General features: G+C 44.3%; 1 protein-coding gene across 1 annotated transcript; it reads right to left on the bottom strand.

Annotated features, from left to right (window-relative positions):
* Positions 1-602: 602 nt before the first annotated feature.
* On the bottom strand, positions 603-23681 carry col1a1b (collagen, type I, alpha 1b). The gene is made up of 49 exons (XM_055890125.1): positions 23460-23681; positions 21605-21808; positions 20883-20914; positions 20444-20479; positions 19730-19825; positions 18991-19062; positions 17909-17953; positions 17438-17491; positions 17045-17098; positions 16613-16666; positions 16298-16351; positions 15972-16025; positions 15809-15853; positions 15490-15543; positions 15162-15206; positions 14984-15037; positions 14292-14390; positions 13991-14035; positions 13687-13785; positions 13334-13387; positions 12976-13083; positions 11892-11945; positions 11395-11493; positions 11114-11167; positions 10765-10863; positions 10502-10555; positions 10252-10305; positions 10009-10062; positions 9832-9885; positions 9523-9567; positions 8711-8809; positions 8247-8462; positions 7989-8042; positions 7782-7835; positions 7537-7644; positions 6826-6879; positions 6574-6627; positions 6235-6396; positions 5782-5889; positions 5453-5614; positions 5071-5178; positions 4741-4794; positions 4527-4634; positions 4087-4140; positions 3666-3773; positions 3028-3319; positions 2571-2761; positions 2139-2381; positions 603-1866 (listed from the first exon to the last, which is right to left on the bottom strand). The coding sequence occupies exons 1-49, from the start codon at positions 23539-23541 to the stop codon at positions 1720-1722; spliced, it is 4383 nt and encodes a 1460-aa protein (XP_055746100.1). The 5' UTR covers positions 23542-23681; the 3' UTR covers positions 603-1719.
* Between the last annotated feature and the right edge of the window lie 249 nt (positions 23682-23930).

The raw sequence follows: 23930 nt of genomic DNA, 5'->3' as shown, positions 1-23930 counted from the left end.
TTGCTAATTCTAGGATCCAACAAAACGGTGATAAGGCTCAGAAGCTTCAATCAAAATGTGTGGCTGACTATGCAGATGGTCGTGTATATTATTGGTCAACTACTATTTATTATTGCGTAATTCTTGTGTAGCTGCAAATTTGGAGCACTAGAAATGAAAAAAATGGTGAGTTTATTTCAACCAAAACAACTATGCCTAATAGCACTGTCACTTTTTTATCCAAATGGCTCCTTACCATCCTGCATCTGTCCCGCAAGTCACACTCAGGGTTCGATGAGAAGGAATGGATAGCCCATCAAGTCAGTTGTGACAACTAGGGCTACAGTTAATTCCTTAATATTATGTTTCCCAAGAAAGGGGTCAACATGGGCTTTTTTGGAATGATGTGTTTGACTATATGCCTAGAATATCACATTTCAGGATTTTAAGGGAAGTTACACTTTAAGCTATTTGGGAGATTATTTTACCAACAGCCAAAAATAACCTATATAAAATATTACATCTGCATAATCAATCAGCCACTGTCACTGGATTGTCGGTTGCTCGTTTGATTTAGGTAGGATGTGAAATGAATGGAGGAAACCAAGGGGACATGTCAAACATTGAGTAGACAACTTCACATGCTTTATTCAGTATCCAAATAATTAAAAACATCTTGATTTATTATACATGTACAACATCAGTACAGATTCTCTTTTTTCAAAACCATGGAAGTGTGTCTGCTTCTCAGATTTTTTTAACTCTTTTCTTTTTTTAGAAACTCTATTTTTTCAACAAACAAAACACAAACGAAAGGATGGGGGGGTTGAGTGGTGCAGTGATAGGGACAATCGGAAGGGTAAGGCACACATAAACGGTTGACACTTAAACATCAGGTGGGGGCAGGGGAAATGAAATATAACTAAAAACAAAACCACTTGCTTAAATCTGCACCAGACACCATAGCATGAATTATATCCACAGTAAATCATATTCCGGAACTGTTAATTAACCAACACTTGACAAAGAAAACAATTGAACTACATTGACAACAAGGAAGACATTGTGTTGATTTGTTAGCACCAAAGATCCGATGGTTGTTAGCTAATTATGACAGGAAAGGAATTCTCTATCAAATACCAATAACTGGACCTCATGAGTTGATATTATAGCACCTTTGACAGTTGTTTTCTTTCTAATAATACTCCTGTAGCGTAAAATCTGCCCTAGGGTTCATGAAACATTTTGGGTAACATGGACTTCTTCTCTGAGGTAGCCATTAAGGTATTTAAAGTGAAGGTGAACTTTCAGATGTTTTTTTGTCATGAATTTAGAACAAGAAGACACTCAGTTTTTAAGAAGTATTTAATACCAGAAAATGGTACATAGCATTTGTTGGTTTCATTGTCCTTCCGCAGTGGTAAAAAAGTCACCTGTATCTCATTGTGTTTCTCCAGGGGAGATTTTACACTTTACAACTTAAAATAATTTTCTTGTGTCCAGTGGAAACAAAATATTCTCTTTTAAGTGTCCTTGCTTGTTGTAGGTTTCGGTTGAAGTAGCAGTCCCCTCAAACAAATTATTCAGAATCAAAAACACGCAACGACGTCTTCAGCAGAGTAGTTTCAAACTCGTGGAACTGTTTGGCAGCCAAATGAGTTTGTAGGTAATGCATAGAAAATAGAATTAGAGATGACGGCTAGGGAAAAAAAACAATTTCATGTCCACATTTCTTTTTTTTTATACGAAGCAGACGGGGCCAACTTCGACGCCAAACTCCTGATCAGGTGCACCAACGTCCATAGGAGCGATGTCAATGATGGGCAGGCGAGATGTTTTTGATGTCTTGTAGTCGATGACTGTCTTGCCCCATGTGCCAGTATGTGACTGTGGAATGGAGAGAGAGATAAAGGAGAGAGCATGGGTCAGAATCAAAAAACAGTCTTGGTAAAAGGGGTTGATAACACACTAACCTCTACATAACCTCTCTTTTATTTAGTCACTTCATCTATCTTGAGTTCCTTAATATGCATTTCACATCGTCTTATCTTAAAATGAAGCCAATGCACCACCACCTCATGTGATAGCAGATGAACAAAACAAAAAGAAGGGAGTTGAAAGAGGACAGTAAAAGTAGACAGTAGTAGTAGGCGTCTCACCGTGCAGCCGTCCTCGCTGACGCTGTATGTGAAGCGGCTGTTGCCCTCAGCTCTGATCTCGATCTCGTTGGCTCCCTGGAGCAGCAGGGCCTTCTTCAGGTTGCCTGTGGCCTCGTCCATGTAGGCAATGCTGTTCTTGCAGTGGTACGTGACGTTCTGGGACGCTTCGTTGGACATCAGGCGCATGAAGGTCAGTTGGATGTTGACGTCTTCTGGGTTGGATCCCTCGCTACCATACTGGAACTGGAGAGGGAGAGAGGAGGAGGGGGTTAGTATCATGAAGGTAGTGTTGTAGTGAAGGCAGGACACTAAACCTCAAGTCCAATTCAAGTCCCATGTCCCTTGCAATCCAGGTTTGAGTGTAAGACGAGTAATTTCTACGCAAGTTCTGATTGGAGTTCTTGTCAGCTGGTTACGCTGAATGGTCCATACCTGGAAGCCATTGTCCATAGACTCTGAGAACCAGACGTGCTTCTTCTCCCTGATGTTCTTGCTGGTGTACCAGTTCTTCATGGGGACGGTATCTTGGGATGGATGGACACAGGTCTGTCCGGTTTCCATGTTGCAGTAGACCTGGACAGCATCCAGAGGAGAGCCCTGGTTGGGGTCCACCCAGTACTGGCCTGTGGGTTAAAGAAAGAACAGAAGATAAGCCATCAAGGTGCTTAAGGTGAAAGTGAAAGTAAAATAAAGTAGACGTTATTCTTTGAGTTTTTTATGTAGGCTGCTAGCTCTTTGATGTTTTTGGCTGTGTTTTGAGTATCTTATAAATTTAACCAACCAACCAACCAACCAACCAACCAACCAACCAATCTATCACTGATCACAGCATGCCTAGTCCGTGACCAGTGTCTGTCTGGAGGTGGGCTGGACTGAGCCTGGAACTTACCGCTCTTCCACTCGGGGTGGCACATCCTGATGTCACGGCACATGCGGGCAGGGTTCTTCTGGGATCCCTCGGGGCTGCGGATGTTCTCCACCTTCTGGCTGAGGCTCTTCAGGGTGGTGTCCACCTCCATGTCACGGTCGTTCATCATGTCAGGCTCGTCAGCGCGGTAGTGGTATCCTCCTCCTCCTCGCATGGGGTCAGGTCCCTTCTCCTGGTTGTAGATCGGTGCGACATGGAAGCCGCCGCCAGCAGGACCTGGAGGTCCGGGCAGACCAGGAGAACCAGGAGCACCCTGAGTAGGAAAGAAGAGGATAGAAAGGGGTCAAATCTGGCCTCAAAGGCTGTGTGCTGTGTGTGCTATGTGCTGTGTGTGCTATGTGCTGTGTGTGCTGTGTGTGCTGTGTGCTATGTGCTGTGTGTGCTGTGTGCTGTGTGCTGTGTGTGCTGTGTGTTGTGTGTGCTGTGTGTGCTGTGCTGTGTGCTGTGTGTGCTATGTGCTGTGTGCTGTGTGTGCTGTGTGCTGTGTGTTGTGTGCTGTGTGTTATGTGCTGTGTGCTGTGTGCTGTGTGTGCTGTGTGCTGTGTGTTATGTGTTGTGTGTGCTTGTGGAGGAAAGGAAGAGGTTAGTGTGAGACTTACAGCTGCTCCCATCTCTCCGTTGCGACCACGGGGTCCGGGGGGTCCGATGGGTCCAGGCAGACCGTTCATGCCATCTTTGCCGGTGGAGCCAGAAGAACCGTGGGGTCCCTGTCGGGCAGAGACAAAACAACAACTCCTTTAGAAGTCATATCCCTTGAAAAGGAAAAGGCACAACACTCGCTCACCATGATTTATTTAAACAACTATTGACAACTTGACATTTCAGCTTTCATCAGAGGTCCTATTCCTTCCATTCCACCGGCAACATCACTTTAATAAAGGAATAGATAGGAAATCCCTGCGTAATCTGATGTGTGTAATCGTGTTGTTATGGTAAAGATCACAACACGACATATGTATATTATATTATCAGCCTTGATTCATGTTCTATTGGTGGGCTAGAAGTGTGTGTCACACTCACTCGGGGTCCAGAAGGTCCGTTAAGTCCAGCAGGCCCAGACTCGCCAGAGGAACCCTAGAACCAGATACATCAATCACACATTAGATCAGCCATGGTAAAGCATAGAGAACAACAGATCTTCAACCCAGAAACAATGTCCCGTGTGGCTCAGTTGGTAGAGCATGGCGCTTGCAACGCCAGGGTTGTGGGTTCAATTCCCACGGGGGGACCAGGATGAATATGTATGAACTTTCCAATTTGTAAGTCGCTCTGGATAAGAGCATCTGCTAAATGACTTAAATGTAAATGTAAACAATGTGCATGCTTCCGTAATGCCTCAAATCAAATAAAAACTACCTTTAAAATGGCAGAACATAAGCATATAGAGTAGCACCTTACTTAACATATGATGCATTAAATTAGTCAGGACTTGTATAATATAATAAGCCTGGTATACTCACAGAGGGTCCAGGAAGACCGGGCATGCCGTTTAAACCTCTGTGTCCCTTGTGGCCTCTCTCTCCACCCTCTCCAGCCTCTCCCTTGTCTCCACGAGCACCAGCAGGTCCCTGCAGAGATAGGCCAAGGGGTCAAACAGGTATTCAACACTGCCAATAAATATCGGACAGCCTTACAATGCATTAGGTTAAGGTGTATGGCTGACAGAAAACTTACAAGACCACCACGACCACCAGCAGGACCGTTAGGGCCAGCGGGACCAGCAGGACCCTGAGAGAGAGAGAGGGAGAGTGAGAGTGAGAGAGAGATATAAAGAGAGAGAATCAAGGATAATGATAAGTTTGTAAAGAATAACTGCATATAATAAAAATTATAAATAATACCTGAATGAATGGTGATTCACTCATCTGCTCATATACAGCACATTGATGTATCACAAGGTATGTATCCCAGGGTATGTCAGGGTAACATTGCGAGACAATTTTTTTTTCTAAGGCCTGAAAGTTACTATAGTCAACCCCTAAATTGACAAGAAGAGGTACTTACAGACTCTCCGCGGCTACCGGACTTGCCAGAAGCACCAGAGGGACCGGGGGCACCGGGAGGTCCGGGAGCACCAGGGGAACCAGCATTACCATTCTCACCACGGTCACCCTGCAATGAACACACACAGACAAAGAGCCATCAGGTTAACGTCACCAGTGATGGGGACAAGTGTTGGTGGATGAGGTGAGTTTCCTGTTGGTGGATGAGGTGAGTTTCCTCCCTTACATTGTAAAGCTCTTTCAGCGTCTTGAAAAGCTCTACTTAAAAATGCAGTAAGTGTATACATTATAAGACAAGTAGTCTGTTTATAGGTATTATCCAGCAGAAATGTTGTTTATAACAGAAGTTCCGTGTAGCAGGTGGTTTGATAGTGGAAGCTTACCTTGGGGCCGGGGGGTCCATCGCGTCCGGAAACACCATCGTGACCAGTGGAACCCTCACGACCAGCTTCACCGGGCGCACCAGACAGGCCAGGGGGTCCCATGGGGCCAGGGGAGCCACGCTCACCGACTGGGCCGCCAGGTCCCTGCTTACCGGGCTCTCCCTGAGAGAGGACAACGGACAAGTCAAGGGTTAAGTGTCAAGTGTGAAGGCTTTAGGAGTAGAGACAAAGCTAAGACAAAAGTGCTTTTTTTGTGAGTTACTTTTGATAGAGGTTAAGAGAAATATGGTCAGTGTTTTGGGGGGGTTGTTGTTGATGGGAACACTCACAGCTGTTCCTGGTGTTCCTGCAGTACCGCTGGGTCCCCTTCCTCCGGGGCCCCCCACAATACCACGCTGTCCAGCAATACCTCCGGGTCCAGGGGTTCCTGGGGCTCCCTGGAGAAAAAGATGACAGATTATTCACTGCAGCAGGGAGAACCAGAACAAGTCTTTATAAACCATCAACATGGTTTACACTTGACTACATACATATGTTACAAATAAAGTAGCATTACAGATTTTGATTTATATTTTTTTCTGTTTTATAGTTGTTGTTTTTTAAACATTCCATCTGGTACATTACATCGTTTTAATTTTGTTTTGTAATGCTTGAAAATAGCTGGGAAATAATAATTTTGCCCAATCTCCCTTCATCCCTTTAGTATTTGATGTGTTGTTCTGCTTACTACTTTGTTTATTGCTGCTGTTGTTGTTTATATATGTTTACTTTACTTTACTTACCATTGCACCATCATTACCCTTAGCTCCAGAGGGTCCTGAGGGACCTGGGGGTCCGGCGGCTCCAGCCTCACCGGGGCGACCAGCATTACCAGTTTCACCACGTCCACCCCTCTGTCCCTCTTTACCGGCGGGGCCGGGGGGGCCTGCGGGTCCGGGGGCTCCCTGAAAACATTTAGGAGATGAGGTGAGTTTGTTCAGAGCAACATTTTTTAAATATAAAAGTATGTGAGTTAAAGATGTTTAACTCAAAAAGCCAAACTTGATATGTTTCAGTGTGCATGAATGGGACTGTTTGATAGGTTGTTGAGAAGATGGAGGACCTTGGTTAGGTGAACTTACACTTCCACCAGGAGGACCAACTCTTCCACCAGGACCAGGCATACCGGAAGCACCCTACGGACACACACACACACACACACACACACACACACACACACACACACACACACACACACACACGAAATAACAGATTAGCTTTCACACAAAAAAACACATACTTTACAACTCTTTGTTTTGTATACATTTTTGTTCAGTTTAAAGCAATTAAAAGTGTTGCTATGAATGATTTGATTATAAGTTTGAGGTTCTTACAGGGGGTCCAGGTGCACCACGAGTTCCTTTAGTACCAGCATTACCAGAGGGACCCTGAGGACACAAACAGCAGGGAATTAGGCCATAAGAACAATTAATAGGACATAGTATAATAAATATATGCACTGAACATTACTATATTATTTAGGACAGTGTTGTTGTATGTGTCGAACTGCTTTGCTTTATCTTGGCCAGGTCGCAGTTGTAAATGAGAACTTGTTCTCAACTAGCTCAGTACAACAACAAAAAAGTATGAATGTATGTACTTGTAAGTCGCTCTGGATAAGAGCGTCTGCTAAATGACTTAAATGTAAATGGTTAAATAAAGGTGAAATGAAATAAAATAAAAAGAAACACAGGACAAACTAACAGTCACATCACCTATTCAGTCCTCAGCACCTTCTCCTAATGGTGAGAAACTATTTCAATCGGTCACTGTATTACAGTACGTTTCAGGATATATATGTTGTACACGGGTGCCCTGTTAGCTAAAAGTAACTTGTCCTGTATATTTGCAAACTGTTCCCGAATTGGTTGATTCAGGAACAAACAGCAACATGAAACATGTATTTTTCTATCTATCTTGGACATTTGAATGTATACAAATGATAAGTATGCATCAGTTGGACACATTATAAAATGTTCTAGTTGAGGGGTAGGGTCTGGGGGGTCAGGAGTTAAAGCTGATTGGACAGCCTCAGACAGCCATACCTGAGGTCCGGGACCACCAACAGGTCCACCGGGCCCGGGAGCACCAGCCTCACCCTTGGGGCCGTTGTTACCGGTCTCTCCCTTGTTGCCAGGCTGACCATCAGCACCCTGAAGTGGGAAGAGAGAAGTGGAAAGGACTGGTCAGGACTGGTCATTACTGGGTTATGGGATTCCACTGGAAACAGAACTGTGACCAGCTTCAGAGTGTTCTGGACTGGACCAGATAGGGTGATGATGCTACTCACAGGGGGTCCAGCGAATCCAGCAGGTCCAGGGGCACCATGCTCACCACGCTCACCCTAGAGGATTATGGGTAGAAAACACACAGGGTCAGAGGTTGGGAATGAAAAGCGTATACAGTGTGATAAAGAGAAATGGCGGGCCATCATTCGGCGTACTACACCACCGTCATAAGCAGGTGAAGATGTAGTATGTCATTGGAAGATACTCACAGGGGAACCGCGACCTCCAGTGGGGCCAGGGGGGCCACCGAGACCACCCTCACCCTAAACACAGAGACAGAAAGAGAGGGAGAGTGGCAATCAGATGAGAATAAAACTATCTCATATTTGTCTCAATTGAATACTTAATACTTTAAAAAATAATGTTATACATGAAGGCTGTAGCTACACAATAGTTTTTCAACAAATGATATTGCACTGTTTACTGAGTAATCAAACCGTTTCATCCAAACAGCATTTTGCTCTTACCTTCTCTCCATGAGCACCAGTGGGTCCAGGGGGTCCGATGGGTCCAGTCATACCTCGCATGCCGTCTTTTCCTGGGCCCCCGTCGGCTCCCTTGGGGCCACCATCACCTCGTTCTCCCTTGGCACCGGAGTTGCCACCTGAGCCGCGCTCTCCGGGCATTCCCTGCAGACCTGGAGCTCCCATACCGCCAGGGGTACCAGCAGCACCACTCTCACCCTGAACAAATATGGTAGACAGAGACATATACATTAAAACCCCTTTCACATTATGGCCAAATAATATATCAACAAAAATGTTACATCCAGAAAAAGATTTGTTGCGGTGCAAAAATAAATAAGAAAACGACTAATGATATGGTTGTATGGGGCCTAATGTAATTCTCAGTCCTTGGATCAACATAAGGACCGAGTTATTTATTTAATCAATGACGTCATCCGTATATGTGCTCTCCAGTGTTCTCTTACCCTAGCACCATCGTTACCAGGAGAACCATTGGCTCCACGGGGTCCAGCGGGGCCAGCAGATCCGATGCCACCACGCTCGCCTGGGAAACCTCTGTCACCCTGAGGATGTGGAGGAGAGGGGAGGAGAAGACGGGGGAGAAGAGGTGGAAAAGAGGGGAGGAGAGGAGAAGACGGGGGGAGAAGAGGAGAAGAAGAATATGGGAGGAGAGGAGAAGACGGGGGGAGATGAGGAGGAGTAGATGGGAGGAGAGGAGAAGACGGGGGGAGAAGAGGAGGAGAAGATGGGAGGAGAGGAGAAGACGGGGGGAGAAGAGGAGGAGTAGATGGGAGGAGAGGAGAAGACGGGGGGAGAAGAGGAGGAGAAGATGGGAGGAGAGGAGAAGACGGGGGGAGAAGAGGAGGAGTAGATGGGAGGAGAGGAGAAGACGGGGGAGAAGAGGAGGAGAAGATGGGAGGAGAGGAGAAGTCGGGGGGAGAAGAGGAAGAGTAGATGGGAGGAGAGGAGAAGACGGGGGGAGAAGAGGAGGAGAAGATGGGAGGAGAGGAGAAGACGGGGGGAGAAGAGGAGGAGTAGATGGGAGGAGAGGAGAAGACGGGGGAGAAGAGGAGGAGAAGATGGGAGGAGAGGAGAAGACGGGGGGAGAAGAGGAGGAGTAGATGGGAGGAGAGGAGAAGACGGGGGGAGAAGAGGAGGAGTAGAGGGGAGCATCATGTTTAGTAATGGAACAGCTACTGAAGAAGGCAGCTTAGACAGATGGCAGCTTCTGGGGGTCCAGATCCTATCCAGAGCTGCAGTAAGGTACTGTACTTACTCTGGATCCACTGGGGCCGGGACCTCCAACCTCACCGGGCCCACCCTGTGGAGCGACAGAGAAGAGGGCATCAGTCAATCAACCAATCAATCAATCAATCAATCAAATGTATTTATAGCCCTTTTTATAGCAACATTTGGCACATAATGACATTTATTGCTAGATAGCGGCTGATTAGACCTCAACAACTGTATTTGGGTAAAAAACTTGCTTTGCAGCAGTATATAAGGTATACTTTTTCCATCAATTCAATGTCATGGAATTACATCAAGAACCTATAGGATCTCTGTGATGGAGGGTATTACTTACCTGCTCACCAGCCTTGCCAGGCTCACCAGTAGCTCCCTGAGTTCCAGGCAGACCCTATAAGGAAGATATGAGAGGTGTGGTTGAGATTTCAGGTCCACATGTAACATTATTGGTTGAAAATGTGAATATGGATACAAGTAATGATTGTGGAGGTTAGGTTTGTGATTGGTAACCTACTTGGAATCCATTAGGCCCGGCGGGGCCGCCCTCTCCTTTCTCTCCTTGAGAACCCTGGAACACAAGGGGGGGACTATATCAGCGCGCAGTTTAAGTATGGTGTCTGGGTGGCTCATGAATGAATTCATAAAAAGGTGTCTCAATGTGTTAAGAGACAATCCAATATTGAAGGAGACAATGTACTGGAGATGTGTGTGGCTAAATGTACCATTAGTTCTAAGAAAGATATTTGTGAATACTTACAGCAGGCCCTTGGGGTCCAGGAGCACCAGAGTCACCATCTTTACCAGGAGCACCCTACACAGAAACAAGATGGCGTCTATTACAAACCCAAGAAAACACGCAAATGCCCTATAGACAAAGGGCCCTATTCTGACTTGATATAAGTTGACTTAACATGGACTTCTGTCCAAAATTGGGCCCATATCGCATAAAGGATACAGTATGAATGATTGATCCTATCTGTTTCAGGTATAAGTATAGCTTTACTTACAAGACCACCAACAGCTCCAGCTTCACCTCTCTCACCGGGCTTGCCATTGTCACCCTATACAGAAGAGACAGACAACATGTACTATACATTTATATTTTATACAGTGTGTCAGAAAACACACTGAACACACAACTCCTAACATTAATTTAGATTTGTTCAGTATATGAAATAGTATGGTGAAAATAATTAGTTATTAACAACTATTTAGGAGGGAAATTAATGTTAATTTGTTTGTATGTTTGTTGGCTTGTTTGTTTACTCACAGCAGGTCCTTTGGGTCCGGGGAATCCCATGACTCCAGGTTGACCTCTGGCTCCTGAGGAGCCTGGGGGTCCGGAGCGACCGTCGTTTCCAGTGATACCCTACAGTACATCAGGAGAAGAGAAGGATCACACAGGTTATGAAAGGGTTTGGTGCCTTCCAGATTGAACAAATGAAATGACAACCACATGATCTACTATCGTTGCATCATGACTAAGGGACGTGGAGGATAAAACGTGTTAAATCCTCTCGATAATGTCCTCTTGCCAATATACTATATTATATATCATAGTAATAATATAGTAATTAAGTATGCATTGAGTTTGCAGTGAATAGGTCAGTAGTACTTACAGCAGGGCCAACTTTCCCATCGGGTCCGGGGCTGCCAGGGCTACCAGTCATACCCTACAGCAGGCAGGGAGAGAAGAAAACACATTAGATGACATTCCACCTGAGAATACAGGTTACAATACTCAAAGACTACAAGTGTGCACAACATCTATGTGAATGATATATCATGTACTAAACTGTTTATGCTCTTACAGTAAAGTTAAAGGTCACATGGTGAATTGATTGTCGTTTTTTAAAACTTAAATGAGAAATAGAGAGAGATGTGGACAGGTACGACTCACCTTGGATCCGGGCATGCCAGGCTCGCCAGGACGTCCAGCCTCACCAGAGGCACCTTGGGCTCCCATTGGTCCATTGGCTCCACGCTCACCAGGGCCACCCTATCACATAGGAAGGTCAATTGGTGATGTCTGCGCCAAGTTTTGATAGGTAAGCATTAGAGTAAGCTCCAGGGCTCAGAGATGAAATAGTGCTATATGAGGGTAACCATAAGGACACATACAGACAGCCTATTTAAGGATCATGTGCTGAATAAAATGTGTTTCTAGGTTCAATACAATGTTCTGCTACGATGCTTACAGTGCTCCTTCATTTCATGTATGACCAAACATGGTGCTTCACTCTACCCACCAGGTGTCATGTTCTTAGACTATGGCTTTATATTTGACAGTTTATTAACTATTAAAATCAAATCAAAGTCAATTGGTCGTATACACAGTGTACACATATTATTATAGGATTATATCATTATTATTATTATATCTGACTATTGACTCACCTTGCCACCGGCAGCTCCATCAGAGCCGGGGAAACCACGCATACCAGCCATACCCTGTTGGAAGAAACAGGAGCAACATTACATATGGGACCACAGCACACCATGTCACAAAGCCAGGGCTTGACTGACAAACAGTGACCCCTGGGAATTCATCGTATTCTACAGTATGCAGATGGTTGTGCCCCTAAGTAGTATAGACTGGTGGCTGAGGCTCTAAGTAGTATAGACTGGTGGCTGAGGCTCTAAGTGGTATAGACTGGTGGCTGAGGCTCTAAGTGGTATAGACTGGTGGCTGAGGCTCTAAGTAGTATAGACTGGTGGCTGAGGCTCTAAGTGGTATAGACTGGTGGCTGAGGCTCTAAGTAGTATAGACTGGTGGCTGAGGCTCTAAGTGGTATAGACTGGTGGCTGAGGCTCTAAGTAGTATAGACTGGTGGCTGAGGCTCTAAGTGGTATAGACTGGTGGCTGAGGCTCTAAGTGGTATAGACTGGTGGCTGAGGCTCTAAGTGATATAGACTGGTGGCTGAGGCTCTAAGTGGTATAGACTGGTGGCTGAGGCTCTAAGTAGTATAGACTGGTGGCTGAGGCTCTAAGTGGTATAGACTGGTGGCTGAGGCTCTAAGTAGTATAGACTGGTGGCTGAGGCTCTAAGTGGTATAGACTGGTGGCTGAGGCTCTAAGTAGTTAGTATAGACTGGTGGCTGAGGCTCTAAGTGGTATAGACTGGTGGCTGAGGCTCTAAGTGGTATAGACTGGTGGCTGAGGCTCTAAGTGGTATAGACTGGTGGCTGAGGCTCTAAGTAGTATAGACTGGTGGCTGAGGCTCTAAGTGGTATAGACTGGTGGCTGAGGCTCTAAGTAGTATAGACTGGTGGCTGAGGCTCTGATGGTTGGTTGATGGTTTTTCATATTCTAAAATAAATAAACATATTTACTGTAATCATATGGAGAAAAAACAAAACACAAACACTTTCAAATGAATCTGTCTGTGTAGAGACACATTTGTTATGAGTAGAGGCACTTCAGGGAAGGGTTATCTGACATGGGAGAAGGGGGCTGAGGAGTCAGAGGTGGGGAACGTACACGCTCTCCAGGGGGTCCAACACCACCAGCTCCACCGGGCTCACCACGGGCACCTCTCTTTCCCTCCTCACCAGAGGGTCCAGGGGGTCCTCCGGGACCAGCGGAACCCTGGTTGGAGAAAGAGGTAGAAAGGACAGAGGGGCCAGACATGAGACCAGACCCACAGTACAGTAAACTCACCAGTCTAACAACACCTTCAGAAGAAACAGGTTATACACCTGGGTTAGACACCTATGGCCCAGACACAGATTGTGTCCCGGATACAGACTCTAAATGTTTTGAGACATGGTAAGCTGCTTGCAGTGTGAAATATTGTGTTTCCATAGGTGATATATCATAGAGTTCATTGAAAACTTACAGGCTCTCCCTTTACACCGGGCTCTCCCTTGGTGCCTTGGGCTCCGTGCTCACCCTGTAAGGGAAAACAAACAATCAAATCACATCCGGTAACACACCACTACTTCCTGGTCACAAAATGACAAAATGGAGTGAAGTGCTACAAAAGTTTAATTGCTTTTTACCCCACAGAGATGCATTAAATTACTGTGTTCTATTGAATTTTGTGTTGGACCAATTTACAAAACAATACTCGCCATGACTGCTTGTTCAAAATAGCACAAGCACATCACAAAATAATGCAGTACAGCGAGCATATACATTAAATGCTATTTGACCAATTTACAAAATAGTGGTCGTAACAGTGGTACTCACATGGTTACCCTTGGGGCCGGGGCCACCAACAGATCCAGGGGGTCCAGCGGGTCCACGAGTTCCTGGGAAACCAGGAGCACCAGAGATACCAGCAGCACCCTTTGGGACAGACAAGAGGAGACAAACGTTAGTGTGCCAGTACCAGTATGGACATAATATACTGTTAGTCGTTTTGCATAAAAGCGTCTGCTAAATGGCATATATTACCATTTCTATATGAAGTATTACCAGTATTAATTTGAACATAATCTATCATAGATCATCTGAACAATCAGTTTGATGTATCCACATGGCTCATACTTACAGTGGAACCCTTGCCTCCTGCTTGGCCATCACCTCCAGGGGCACCCTGTTTGGTTAGAGGAGAAGAGAGGAAAAGAAAGGAAGAGAGAGGGGAAGAGGAAGGGAAATTATATTACAGTAAACTTCAGGGGTCAGAGGTTAGACACTATGAGGGCAACCACAAGAATATACACACATACATACATATATATAAGGATAAGGATATACTGTATGTAAGATAGGGATATATAAGCATTAGCAACCAGGACAAATAATCATATAAGCATATCAGGGCAAGCATATGCATGCACAACAGTACTCACAGAGGGTCCAGCAGCACCAGCGGGTCCGGGGTTACCGGGCTCTCCACGAGATCCTTGGGGTCCGTCTGAGCCACGTCCTCCTTGAGGACCAGTCTCTCCCTAAGGGGGGCAGCAGAAAGGGAATTAGGAGGGCGTATGGATACTGGATATTTAGTCTTTGTGACTGATGTTACCGTTGTGTGTGTGTAGGGGGACGGAGACGGAGATGACGGGGGGGGGGACGGGGGGGGGGGGGGTTTATGTGTGTGTGTATGTGTGGGTGTGTGCATAGAAATGTAGGAAGATCATTAATAATTTGTTGTTTTTATGTCATTCATAATCTGTACGACTTCATCTTCTCACTCCTCTCATTGTTTCCTCTCTAATAGAGCTCTGTACTGTAGTCTACAGTAAGGGGACAGGAGGGAGGTGTACCACGAGGTGTACATATGCCATCTGGTGGCCACTGCCTATATCAGATCAGGTTCTCAATCTGGGTTCCAATTCTCTACCCTTCTGCCCTAAGAGTGTACTTGTTCACTTTAAATCATGGATTTGAGAGGAAAAGGCTGGTGTAAGAAATATGGGTGAAACTGCCTCTATCCAGTGCTTTCAAAATGCATGGTGAGGATTGTACAAGGGCACACTTTGGGAGATTTGGGACGCAACAAGAGGATTAGGGTTAGCGGGTTGGGGTGGGGGGTATGACATACTTTAGCTCCAGCACCTCCGGGGAATCCAGGGGCACCAGCTGGGCCAGTGGGTCCCTGGAAAGATCAAATAAACACTTGTTAAATTCACATAGTCAGGACCAACACATGACACTGAATGGTGTACTCTGAATTGCTTTGACAGGTTGACAGGTTAGTCACCAGTAATAAAGATACTTACATTGGATCCAGCAGGACCAGAGTTACCATCGTTACCACGAGCACCCTAGAGGAAGAAGTGGGGGAAATTATTATCAATTCTATTTCTTTCTGGTTCTGAGAAGAACAATTTATGAAAGCATATTGGCCAGGTGAACAAGTGTAAGCATACTGCACATTAAAGACAGGAGTTGATATTTAGGGCTATTGCAGCAATACATCAACATGACATCAAGTCTCAGACTTTTCTGTGTCATTGGAGATAGTGTCTAAGGTTTTTCTGCGATTCATGTTGTGATCAATCAATCTATCAATCAAATGAAGTGAAGGCAATGCAGTGTGGTACTTACAGAAGAGCCAGCGGGTCCAGGGCGGCCTCTCTCACCAGGAAGACCACGTGCACCCTGGGGAGACGGGAGGGGTGAAGCAGAGGGAGTTCAGGAACGCTGGATAGTACAGTAATGACTAAACAATGTCAGCGGCTGGCTACTTTCACTGGGCCATAATGTTTTGTTTAAAAAACGGACATTATTTAGTCTTTGCTACTCCTGGAAAGCAGGTTGATATCTTTACGTTCCTGAGAGATAATGGGCTCTGATGTGTTTATTGAGACAAGAGCTTTACTTCAATTAAATCAAAGTGTATTTGTCATATGAACGGGATACTCACCATAGCACCGGAGTTGCCACTGGATCCAGGGGAACCACCCTCTCCCTGTGGTCAGAGGGATAGAGAGAAAAATAGGAAGAAAACAACGGGGAACAGATGAGTTCTCCACAACAGGTAATGATAGACTCACATGGTGATAGATATCATTAGATAGACTTCTAACCTTAGGGCCAGCTGGGCCACCGTCTCCCTTGGCACCATCCATACCGTTGAATCCCTGAGGAGGAAATCAAAGAGCATTTGTTAGGTCAGGTGTTATTCTGTATGATTAGGAGTGTAATGTAGGAAAGTTGTAGTGTCATGGCCATCATATCATCATGAGTGAAGTTGCCCCTAGTAGCTGTTCTTGGGTCAGTTATTAATTTCCCCTACTAATGGTTAGGGAAAGGGAGGGGAAGCTGGGGAGGGGAAGCTGATCCTAGATCTGTACCTAGGGTAAACTTCACCCTGGAGAATCCTCATGTCCCTCCTCCTCCTTATATTACTCACTCTGTGTCCCTTGATGCCGGGGAGGCCAGGAGTTCCGGGGGTTCCACGACCACCCTGTAGGATAGGAGAAGAAGAAATGTTGTGGACTCGTCTTCATAAGAGACATAAAGAAAATAGTGTTGCCTTTTCAGTGTTGAAACGGAAATGTCTTAGTATTAGTGGTTATTTACTTTTACGGTAGTCTATTAGAATGGTTCTCATCAAACACACATTGGTCAAAGGAAAGCTGCCCTGTAGGTCCTTTACTGATATGAACCAAGTCTGTTTTGACAGGAGCATCTGACCCTTGACCTATAGGGTTAGAGGGCTGCTCACCTGAGGGCCAGCGGAGCCACGCTCACCGGGGCGACCAGACCTGCCAGGCTCACCCTGTAGAGTAGAGAGGAGGGATGGAGACAGAGGTTAATGGAGAGACACAGAGACAAAGAGGTCCTCTCACTGCATAATTCTGGCGCTAATACAAACAGTGATAATAATGTGGCATAAAAAACTGTATAAAAAATGGATGATACAATTACTATGGTTATATTATATATATTATTAAAATGTTTGTAATGATAACATGTCAATACAATATACATTGGGGGGAAATATTGTGGTGTAAGTTGCAAAGGGGGAAAACTAGACAAGTCTATGTTGAGTTCTGTGTTGACTGTGTTTACAAATGAACATGGTTTTCGAGCTACAGATCTGACAAATGGAATGAAATAGAATGAAAATTGAGATCATGCAAAAAATATAACGTACATTATCTCCGTTCTTGCCATGGGGGCCCATTGCACCACGTTCACCCATGGGACCCTACAAGGAACAAACAAAGATTAGTGGATGTGTGTGTGTGTGTCCTTTCAAAATGAATGATTTTGTGTGTCGATGTTGGTTTGCAAAGGTTGTTAGCGCATGAGTATAGTTACTATGACTGCTGTACATCAGAAATGTTATGGCTCAATGAAATATAAAGTAAACACAATTGGATGAACTGTGTGTGTGTGTGTTTGGGGGGGGGGGGGGGGGGGGGGTTTTGGGGGGTATGGGGGTGTTGCTACTACAACTGTTGGTCATGGTCAGGAAGTGGTGCTTTCAGAATGTGTGTCAGATGATTTTTAAATCAACAGGAAGTTCTCATTTTTGTATACTCACAGAACCACCAGGCTCACCGGGCTCGCCAGGGGGACCATGGTGACCGGGGGGACCCTGGTGGAGGACAGGAACACAGATCCGACCATGTGACACGGGTTATATACACTATTGTTATAAGAAATACGGCCCGCTTTTCCTGGACTAAAAAACATGCTCAACGAAGAATCTCCATTGAAATATAGTTTTAGTTCAGGATCAAGGTTAATCTGTCTGGGAAACCGGCCCTATAATAAGTATTGTTATAAGATATATATTACTTAAGACAAATATAAATATACTACACTGTAAACTGTATAAATGTATGTACAACAAATGTTATAACTGGAATGATTTTCACACCTATATATCACACCTGTTATAATAAAAAGAGATTCAAATAAATGTTTCATTATGTGTCTTATAAAACATGAGATGAGTGAGGTTGTTGTTGTTGAAAATGAAAATGAAAAGAAATAATGAAATTATACTTACAGTGTTGCCTGGTGGGCCAGCGAGACCACGAGGCCCCATAGGGCCCTGATGGAAAACACAACAACCAATTAGTCAATTAATAAATGACACCATTGGTAGCAGTACTTTACCTCCCTTGATTGAGATAAAGTGAATATGTGAGGTATTGTAATCTAAAGCATGAAATACATAGCTGATCATTGTGAGCAATCACTACCAGAGGTCTACTGCAAACCTGAAAGCGTTGTACTGTACTGTACAGCTTAGTGTAAACTACACTGCATAGGCAAATCATCACCTAACCATGACAGGATCCATGATCTTCAGAACAGAAATACCATGCAGCTAGAGTTGATGTGTGCGCCCCCGCGGAAATAAATTCTGTATAATAAAGAAATCGAAAGGTGAGACTCTCACGAAAACGTACGTTGGTTGTTTAGCTCCACGACACCCACAAGCTTCACGGCACTTCGGTACAGCTGATGTGTCAACTTCTGTCTGTAGCATCCCAACGGTTTTGCATATAGTTCAACTAGTAAACTACATTTGTAGTCGCTTGGTGGTTGTTGAATTCAACTCAAATCTTGGTAGTGTTCAGACCTGCCTAATTCTCACTTGAAACAGTTTTTGTGTCTACTAGGCTAAATGACACATTCTATTAACATCTGACTCCAGAGTGATCTGTTCTTGCAATTTGTAGTCTATGACATTTCAGATTTAGATATTATCTTTTTTCACAAAGTAGTTTGGATGTAGTGAACTACTTTTTCAAAGTAACTACAGAACTACATCTTTTATAAGGGTATCTATAGTGTAGCGTAACTTCTTCCATTGTGAAGTAATTGGTAGCTTAAACTATATAGCTTAAACACTGCTCTGAAGACTGCTTTTGTAGAGGCTTGGTATAGACCACATACATAATGGTTGTGCATTTCTGAATCCAGGCAACAGAAATGTTGTCATCTAGTATGCGTTGCATACAGTTCACAATGGTGCTTGATACTGCCTGAGACCAGACCTCTTAGCTCAATTTAGCCTGGAAATGTGGCTCCACTTTGATCACTAAAACGGCACAGAGGAAGACAAGATGAGGACATTCATACCATCGGTCCCATTTGGGCCTGGCCACCGCCGGATTTCTGGTCATAACCATGGTGCATCTGAGGAGAGAAGCTCTGTGGGAAAGGAAATAAATAATCAATTGTTTTCCTTTTTTTTCTCCGTTTTGGATGTTTCTTAAGCATACAGCATAGAGGTGACAAAACGGCTGGTTACAACTGTTCATAACTGGTTACAACTGTTTATAAAATTGTCTGTAACTCAGTCATAGGTTGAGTCCCAGATGGCACATTATTCCCTATATTGTGCACTACTTTTGACCAGCGCCCTATTGACCCTGGTCATATGTAGTGCATTATATAGGGAATAGGGTTCCATTTGGGATGCAACCTTAGTCAGAGAGGGAAATAACAGCTTGATACATCATACAATGTGGCTAGTCACTACTATCATCACCATCAAGAAGGAGGAATAGTCTCCCTCTACTACCAACTGTCTCAACAATCATAACAGTTTATTGTGTGCCTCTGTATTCTGTCTCTAGTCTAACTCCTCTCCTCCACAAACCAGATTTAGAGACTAGGGAGCTGTCCACACACCGCTGGTGCTGAAAGGAGCAGGGAGATACACTCCCTACTCTCCAACTTAGATATCTATTAACATTTCCTCTCAGGCATACCAAAAAACATGGATACGGATAACTCTGGTACTAGACTGGTAGTGACTGGTAAATATCCACAGGAAATAGCGTTTGGATATTATTTTGTCATGGCGGTAACTTACTCCGCCGCCAAGGCCAGGAGGTCCAGGGGGGCCTGGGGGGCCGGGCAGGCCAGGCTGGCCATCCACGCCATCGTTACCTGGAACTCCCTCAGGACCCTGGAGAGATGGACAGACAGAGAGATACATATGTTCTTAGTAACAAAGACAGAGAGATGGATAAGCATGCCATGAATAGCAGTTCTGGCTCTGCTGTTTTCCCCACAAAAAAAACTCAAATGATTGAATCTGGGGCTCCATGTGCTAGAAAGCTACATATGGATTTTACCACCCACAGGAGCACTTGACCTGTGATGCAAAGGTCAAAGTTCCACCAAAGGTTGATAGGTCAATAGGTCAAATCCTTGAAAAATACATACCAGTCTCTAGAAACTAATGTCAATCATTACTTTGAAAGATTGGTTTAAGTTAAGTAGTTAAAATGACATAGTATTAACTATACTGCAAAATAGCTTTTCTGTGCTGAGGTACTTAAATCTGTACTGGACAGAAACAGCAGATAAGTCAAAGCCTTTGCCTAAACCCCAGCTCCTCCCCTTCTGAAATACCCACCTGTGTTTACAATCTTTTACAATTCAAATCTCAACCTCAACCTTAAGCACCACTTCCACAAAGCCATGCTTTGTCAAAAGAATCAGTGACACTAATGCACCGTGATTTTCCCCCCTATGTCTTTCATGGAAAAACTGTACTGAAAATAAACAGTTTAAAACTTACATCATCACCCTTGGGTCCATCACCTCCCTGTGGTCCCTGTGGATGTACAACAAGAGGAAGAGAATCAGGTGTGCTGCAGTGCTTGTTTCACTGCACTGCACTTCAATGAGAGTGGTGTAGGCCTACTGAGCTATGAACTACTAGAGTCCTTACACATGTAGAGTAGGCCTAGCATAAAATAAGGCATTGAACCTTTGGTGGAGGGTTAAATGGTAGGCCTACAGCACAGTTGAAAGGTATCACAGTTTGAACAAATATGAACCATAATGAACATATGGGCTTATTTATGATTAACATTATTCAATAATGTTAATACATTGATCATATAATTTTTCACTGACATAATAACACAATAATACATGTGTTATAACACATATAAAATATGACATAATAACATAATTAACACAATCAATACTAGTTGTAAATGGTGCATAAATACCTCTGGCTCAGGCACTGCTGGTACCTGGGGATCTATGAAATCAATTAAGAGGAAGAGATCATATTATTATTAATCCTTTTAAACTCATATCACACATGAACTTGGTAGTAAAAACCGTATCCTGTAAAACAATGATTCTCAATGTACAATAATACTGTGTTGACAATTAATGTATGGCTGGATCCCATATAGCAGGGTGTGAAGGCATTACAGGCCTAATGCTGATTAGGCCTATATACCTGCCTTGGGGCGGCAGGTAGCCTAGTGGTTAGAGCGTTGGGCCAGTAACTGAAAGGTTGCTGGATCGAATCCTGGAGCAAAATCTGTCCTTCTGCCCCTGAACAAGGCAGTTAACCCACTGTTACCCGGTCGGCTGTCAATGTAAATAAGAATTTGTTCTTAACTGACTTGCCTAGTGAAGATGTGAGTGTAAAATGAATATGCACATGTCCAGCATTGAACAGGGTTAATCCATTCATAAAGAAGGTGTGGGGGAAAGAAAAGCAATAGTAATATCCAATGTGATTTTTTTGCTGCTTATCCTCAATGAGGATACAGTCCATTCTAAGTAATGGCCAGCATGTAAGGCTGTGAAAGGCCCGCCCGGTTCCCTTTGTCCCCCTCTGTCTATAACTGGAAACGTTGCAGCCTACTGATGCCACTGGGGGCGCCAGAACGCTACCAAAAGGCACAGGTGTAAGTGGTCATCAAAGGTAGGCTACCCTCGCTCTCGGAGTCATCGGGGCAGATAGGACAGCATTCGCCGTCGGGGATGATAGGGTCGGCGCAGTCGGTTGTGTCCTCGCAAATCACTTCGTCGCACATAACGGTTCCGCTGTCGCAGACGCAGATCTGGCAGGGTTCTGGTTTCCATACATCCTTATCGTTGTACTGTTGGCCGTCCAACGAGCAGCTGCCGAATCCACCTGCGAAGATGGAGAGTTTTGGGAACGTAAGGTAAGTCACATGACAATTGAATAGACCTATCAGAAGTGAGCATTTCAAAAGCAAACTATTGCTGCAATTATACTGTCTTATGTCATACTGTTATATTATACTGCACGAAAAATGTGAAAATAGCAAGCCAGTCATGGCTGTGAAACTCGAGTCCTGCCACAGGTAGTCATAATGTAGGATCCTAGGAGACCACTCTCAATGAATGACATTGGCATAAGATTAGCCAGGCCTATACCTACCAACATCCCAGGCTCATGGCCCGACTAGAGAATATTTAAGATATTTCATAGATTTAGAGAATTCTTCAGAGAAAGTAGCCTACAGAGACAGGGTTCTCTCTTCATTGTTTTCCAAACTATAGACATCAATTATCTGAATGTCCTATTGTGTTGCTCTGGTCGTTGCCTTTGCAGCAGACCAGCATTGGCCAAAGGCCATGGGGATGTCTAATGGGAGTTGTAACTTGGTAGGTGAAAATGCAAAACATAAAAAAGTTTCCAAATGACATGAACATCTTCGTGGCATGCATAATGTGTAATGACATTTACCCAGGCCTATGTTTGAACTTTGAACTACAAGCAAAATAATATGAAGTAGGCCTAGGCCTATAGCCAATGTCAGACATGCTTGTATATCCTACATGTAGCCAAGCAAGGCACACTGGCATGGGTTCGTGTGGTGATTTGGGCAGTCGGCCCAGGCTTGTGTTGTCATTTTGGTGATGAGGCCAACATTTCCAATATCTGCCACAGAGCTGCGCTCCAAGCCTGTACAATGACATTATAATCCACCGAGCCACACCCCCCTAGCTATACCCACCCAATCTGATAAATTGATGTCTAGACAATTCCTGAAGACGTCATAGTACAACTATTTTCACTTAATTAGCCTCCCTGGTTTAAAGTTATTATAAATCAAGCAATGGAAGTTCTTATTGCAGATGCCATGAAGTGTATTAAATAGGCTACACATTTCCATGTATACTAGTAGGCTAATGGGGAATAGGGCTTTCCTATCGCCTAATCTTTCATGGGCTTGTTCCAGTCCAGGCACAATTCGTTGTTGACATTGTACATACTATAATTCCTAGATTTGGGTGATAGGCGTCAATGCCAATAATATTTTATTCTGAGCTTTTTTTCTGAAAAATATTTCCCTATTTCTTATTTGTATTTAACATAAGTAATATCATTGTTTCAAGTGGTTTATGGATTTGTATTTAATTCCAATTCCATTTTAACATAATCTCATCATTGCGCATCCAAGCTTTTGCAACAGCTAGAATTTCCCTTGCCGGAGGACATGAAATAGCGCGTGAAAAGCGAGCGCAGGGGCTCACTGAACATGCTCACTGAACATGTGTCTGCACGCCAGAGAATCAGCAGCCATGGAAGCAAAAAAATATACAATCCTTGTTCAATGCATCGAGCTTTGGAGCTCCAAAAGCAATGATATAACCCTTTTGATGATGTTTGCTGACAATTTAACGTCAGGTGTCCCACAGGGTAGGTAAGCGTCATTTACATCATCCCAAACATAATAGAAAGGTCCCTTTACGCGCTATCCATTGTTCTTGCGAGAGTCCCTGTGTCCCATAATCTCATATAAAGTGATACTTACTATCGTCCTCTCCTTGACCTCTTGCCAATAGCACTGCTGCGCTTAGCAACAGCGCTAACCGAATATCCACAAAGCTGAACATGTCTAAATATTAGACATGTAGACTCTTTGAGGCAAGGGGAATCCTGTTTTAACTCCTCAGACTCCAACCATAAAAAGTAGGGTCCGGCACTTTGTTACTCCAATCCAGACCCTGACAGAACCTCCCTACTGCCTAAACAAATGAGTGAACTGGGTTTTTATATGCCAAACTTTTGGGGAGGTCCTGGGCGCAGAAGATAACTTGTACAAGTGAAAGGAGTCCCTCCTTCACAAGGGGGGAGGAGGGTGTCAAACAAGTTCACATTTTGGTTAAAACGTGGACATTCAAACACCGGTGGGCTTTTTTTCCTTTTTAATCTTCAAACGGTTACCCGACCCGTGGATGTTCTTTGCATGAACCACTTTTGTTCAACTTGAGGCAAGGTGTGG

Source organism: Salvelinus fontinalis, chromosome 30 (genome assembly GCF_029448725.1).
Source record: "Salvelinus fontinalis isolate EN_2023a chromosome 30, ASM2944872v1, whole genome shotgun sequence".
Lineage (NCBI taxonomy): Eukaryota > Metazoa > Chordata > Actinopteri > Salmoniformes > Salmonidae > Salvelinus > Salvelinus fontinalis.
Note: the sequence above shows the minus strand (reverse complement) of the source record. Positions and strands in the feature narration are given on the sequence as shown.

Excerpts from the sequence above, each read along its gene's own strand:
- col1a1b (XM_055890125.1), bottom strand. The coding sequence starts at position 23,541 with ATGTTCAGCTTTGTGGATATTCGGTTAGCGCTGTTGCTAAGCGCAGCA. Across the intron at positions 20,480-20,882 it reads CAGCAGTGCCTGAGCCAGAG|GGACCACAGGGAGGTGATGG; the intron begins GTATTTATGCAC and ends GTACATCCACAG. Across the intron at positions 1,867-2,138 it reads TCAGCGAGGACGGCTGCACG|TCACATACTGGCACATGGGG; the intron begins GTGAGACGCCTA and ends TCCATTCCACAG.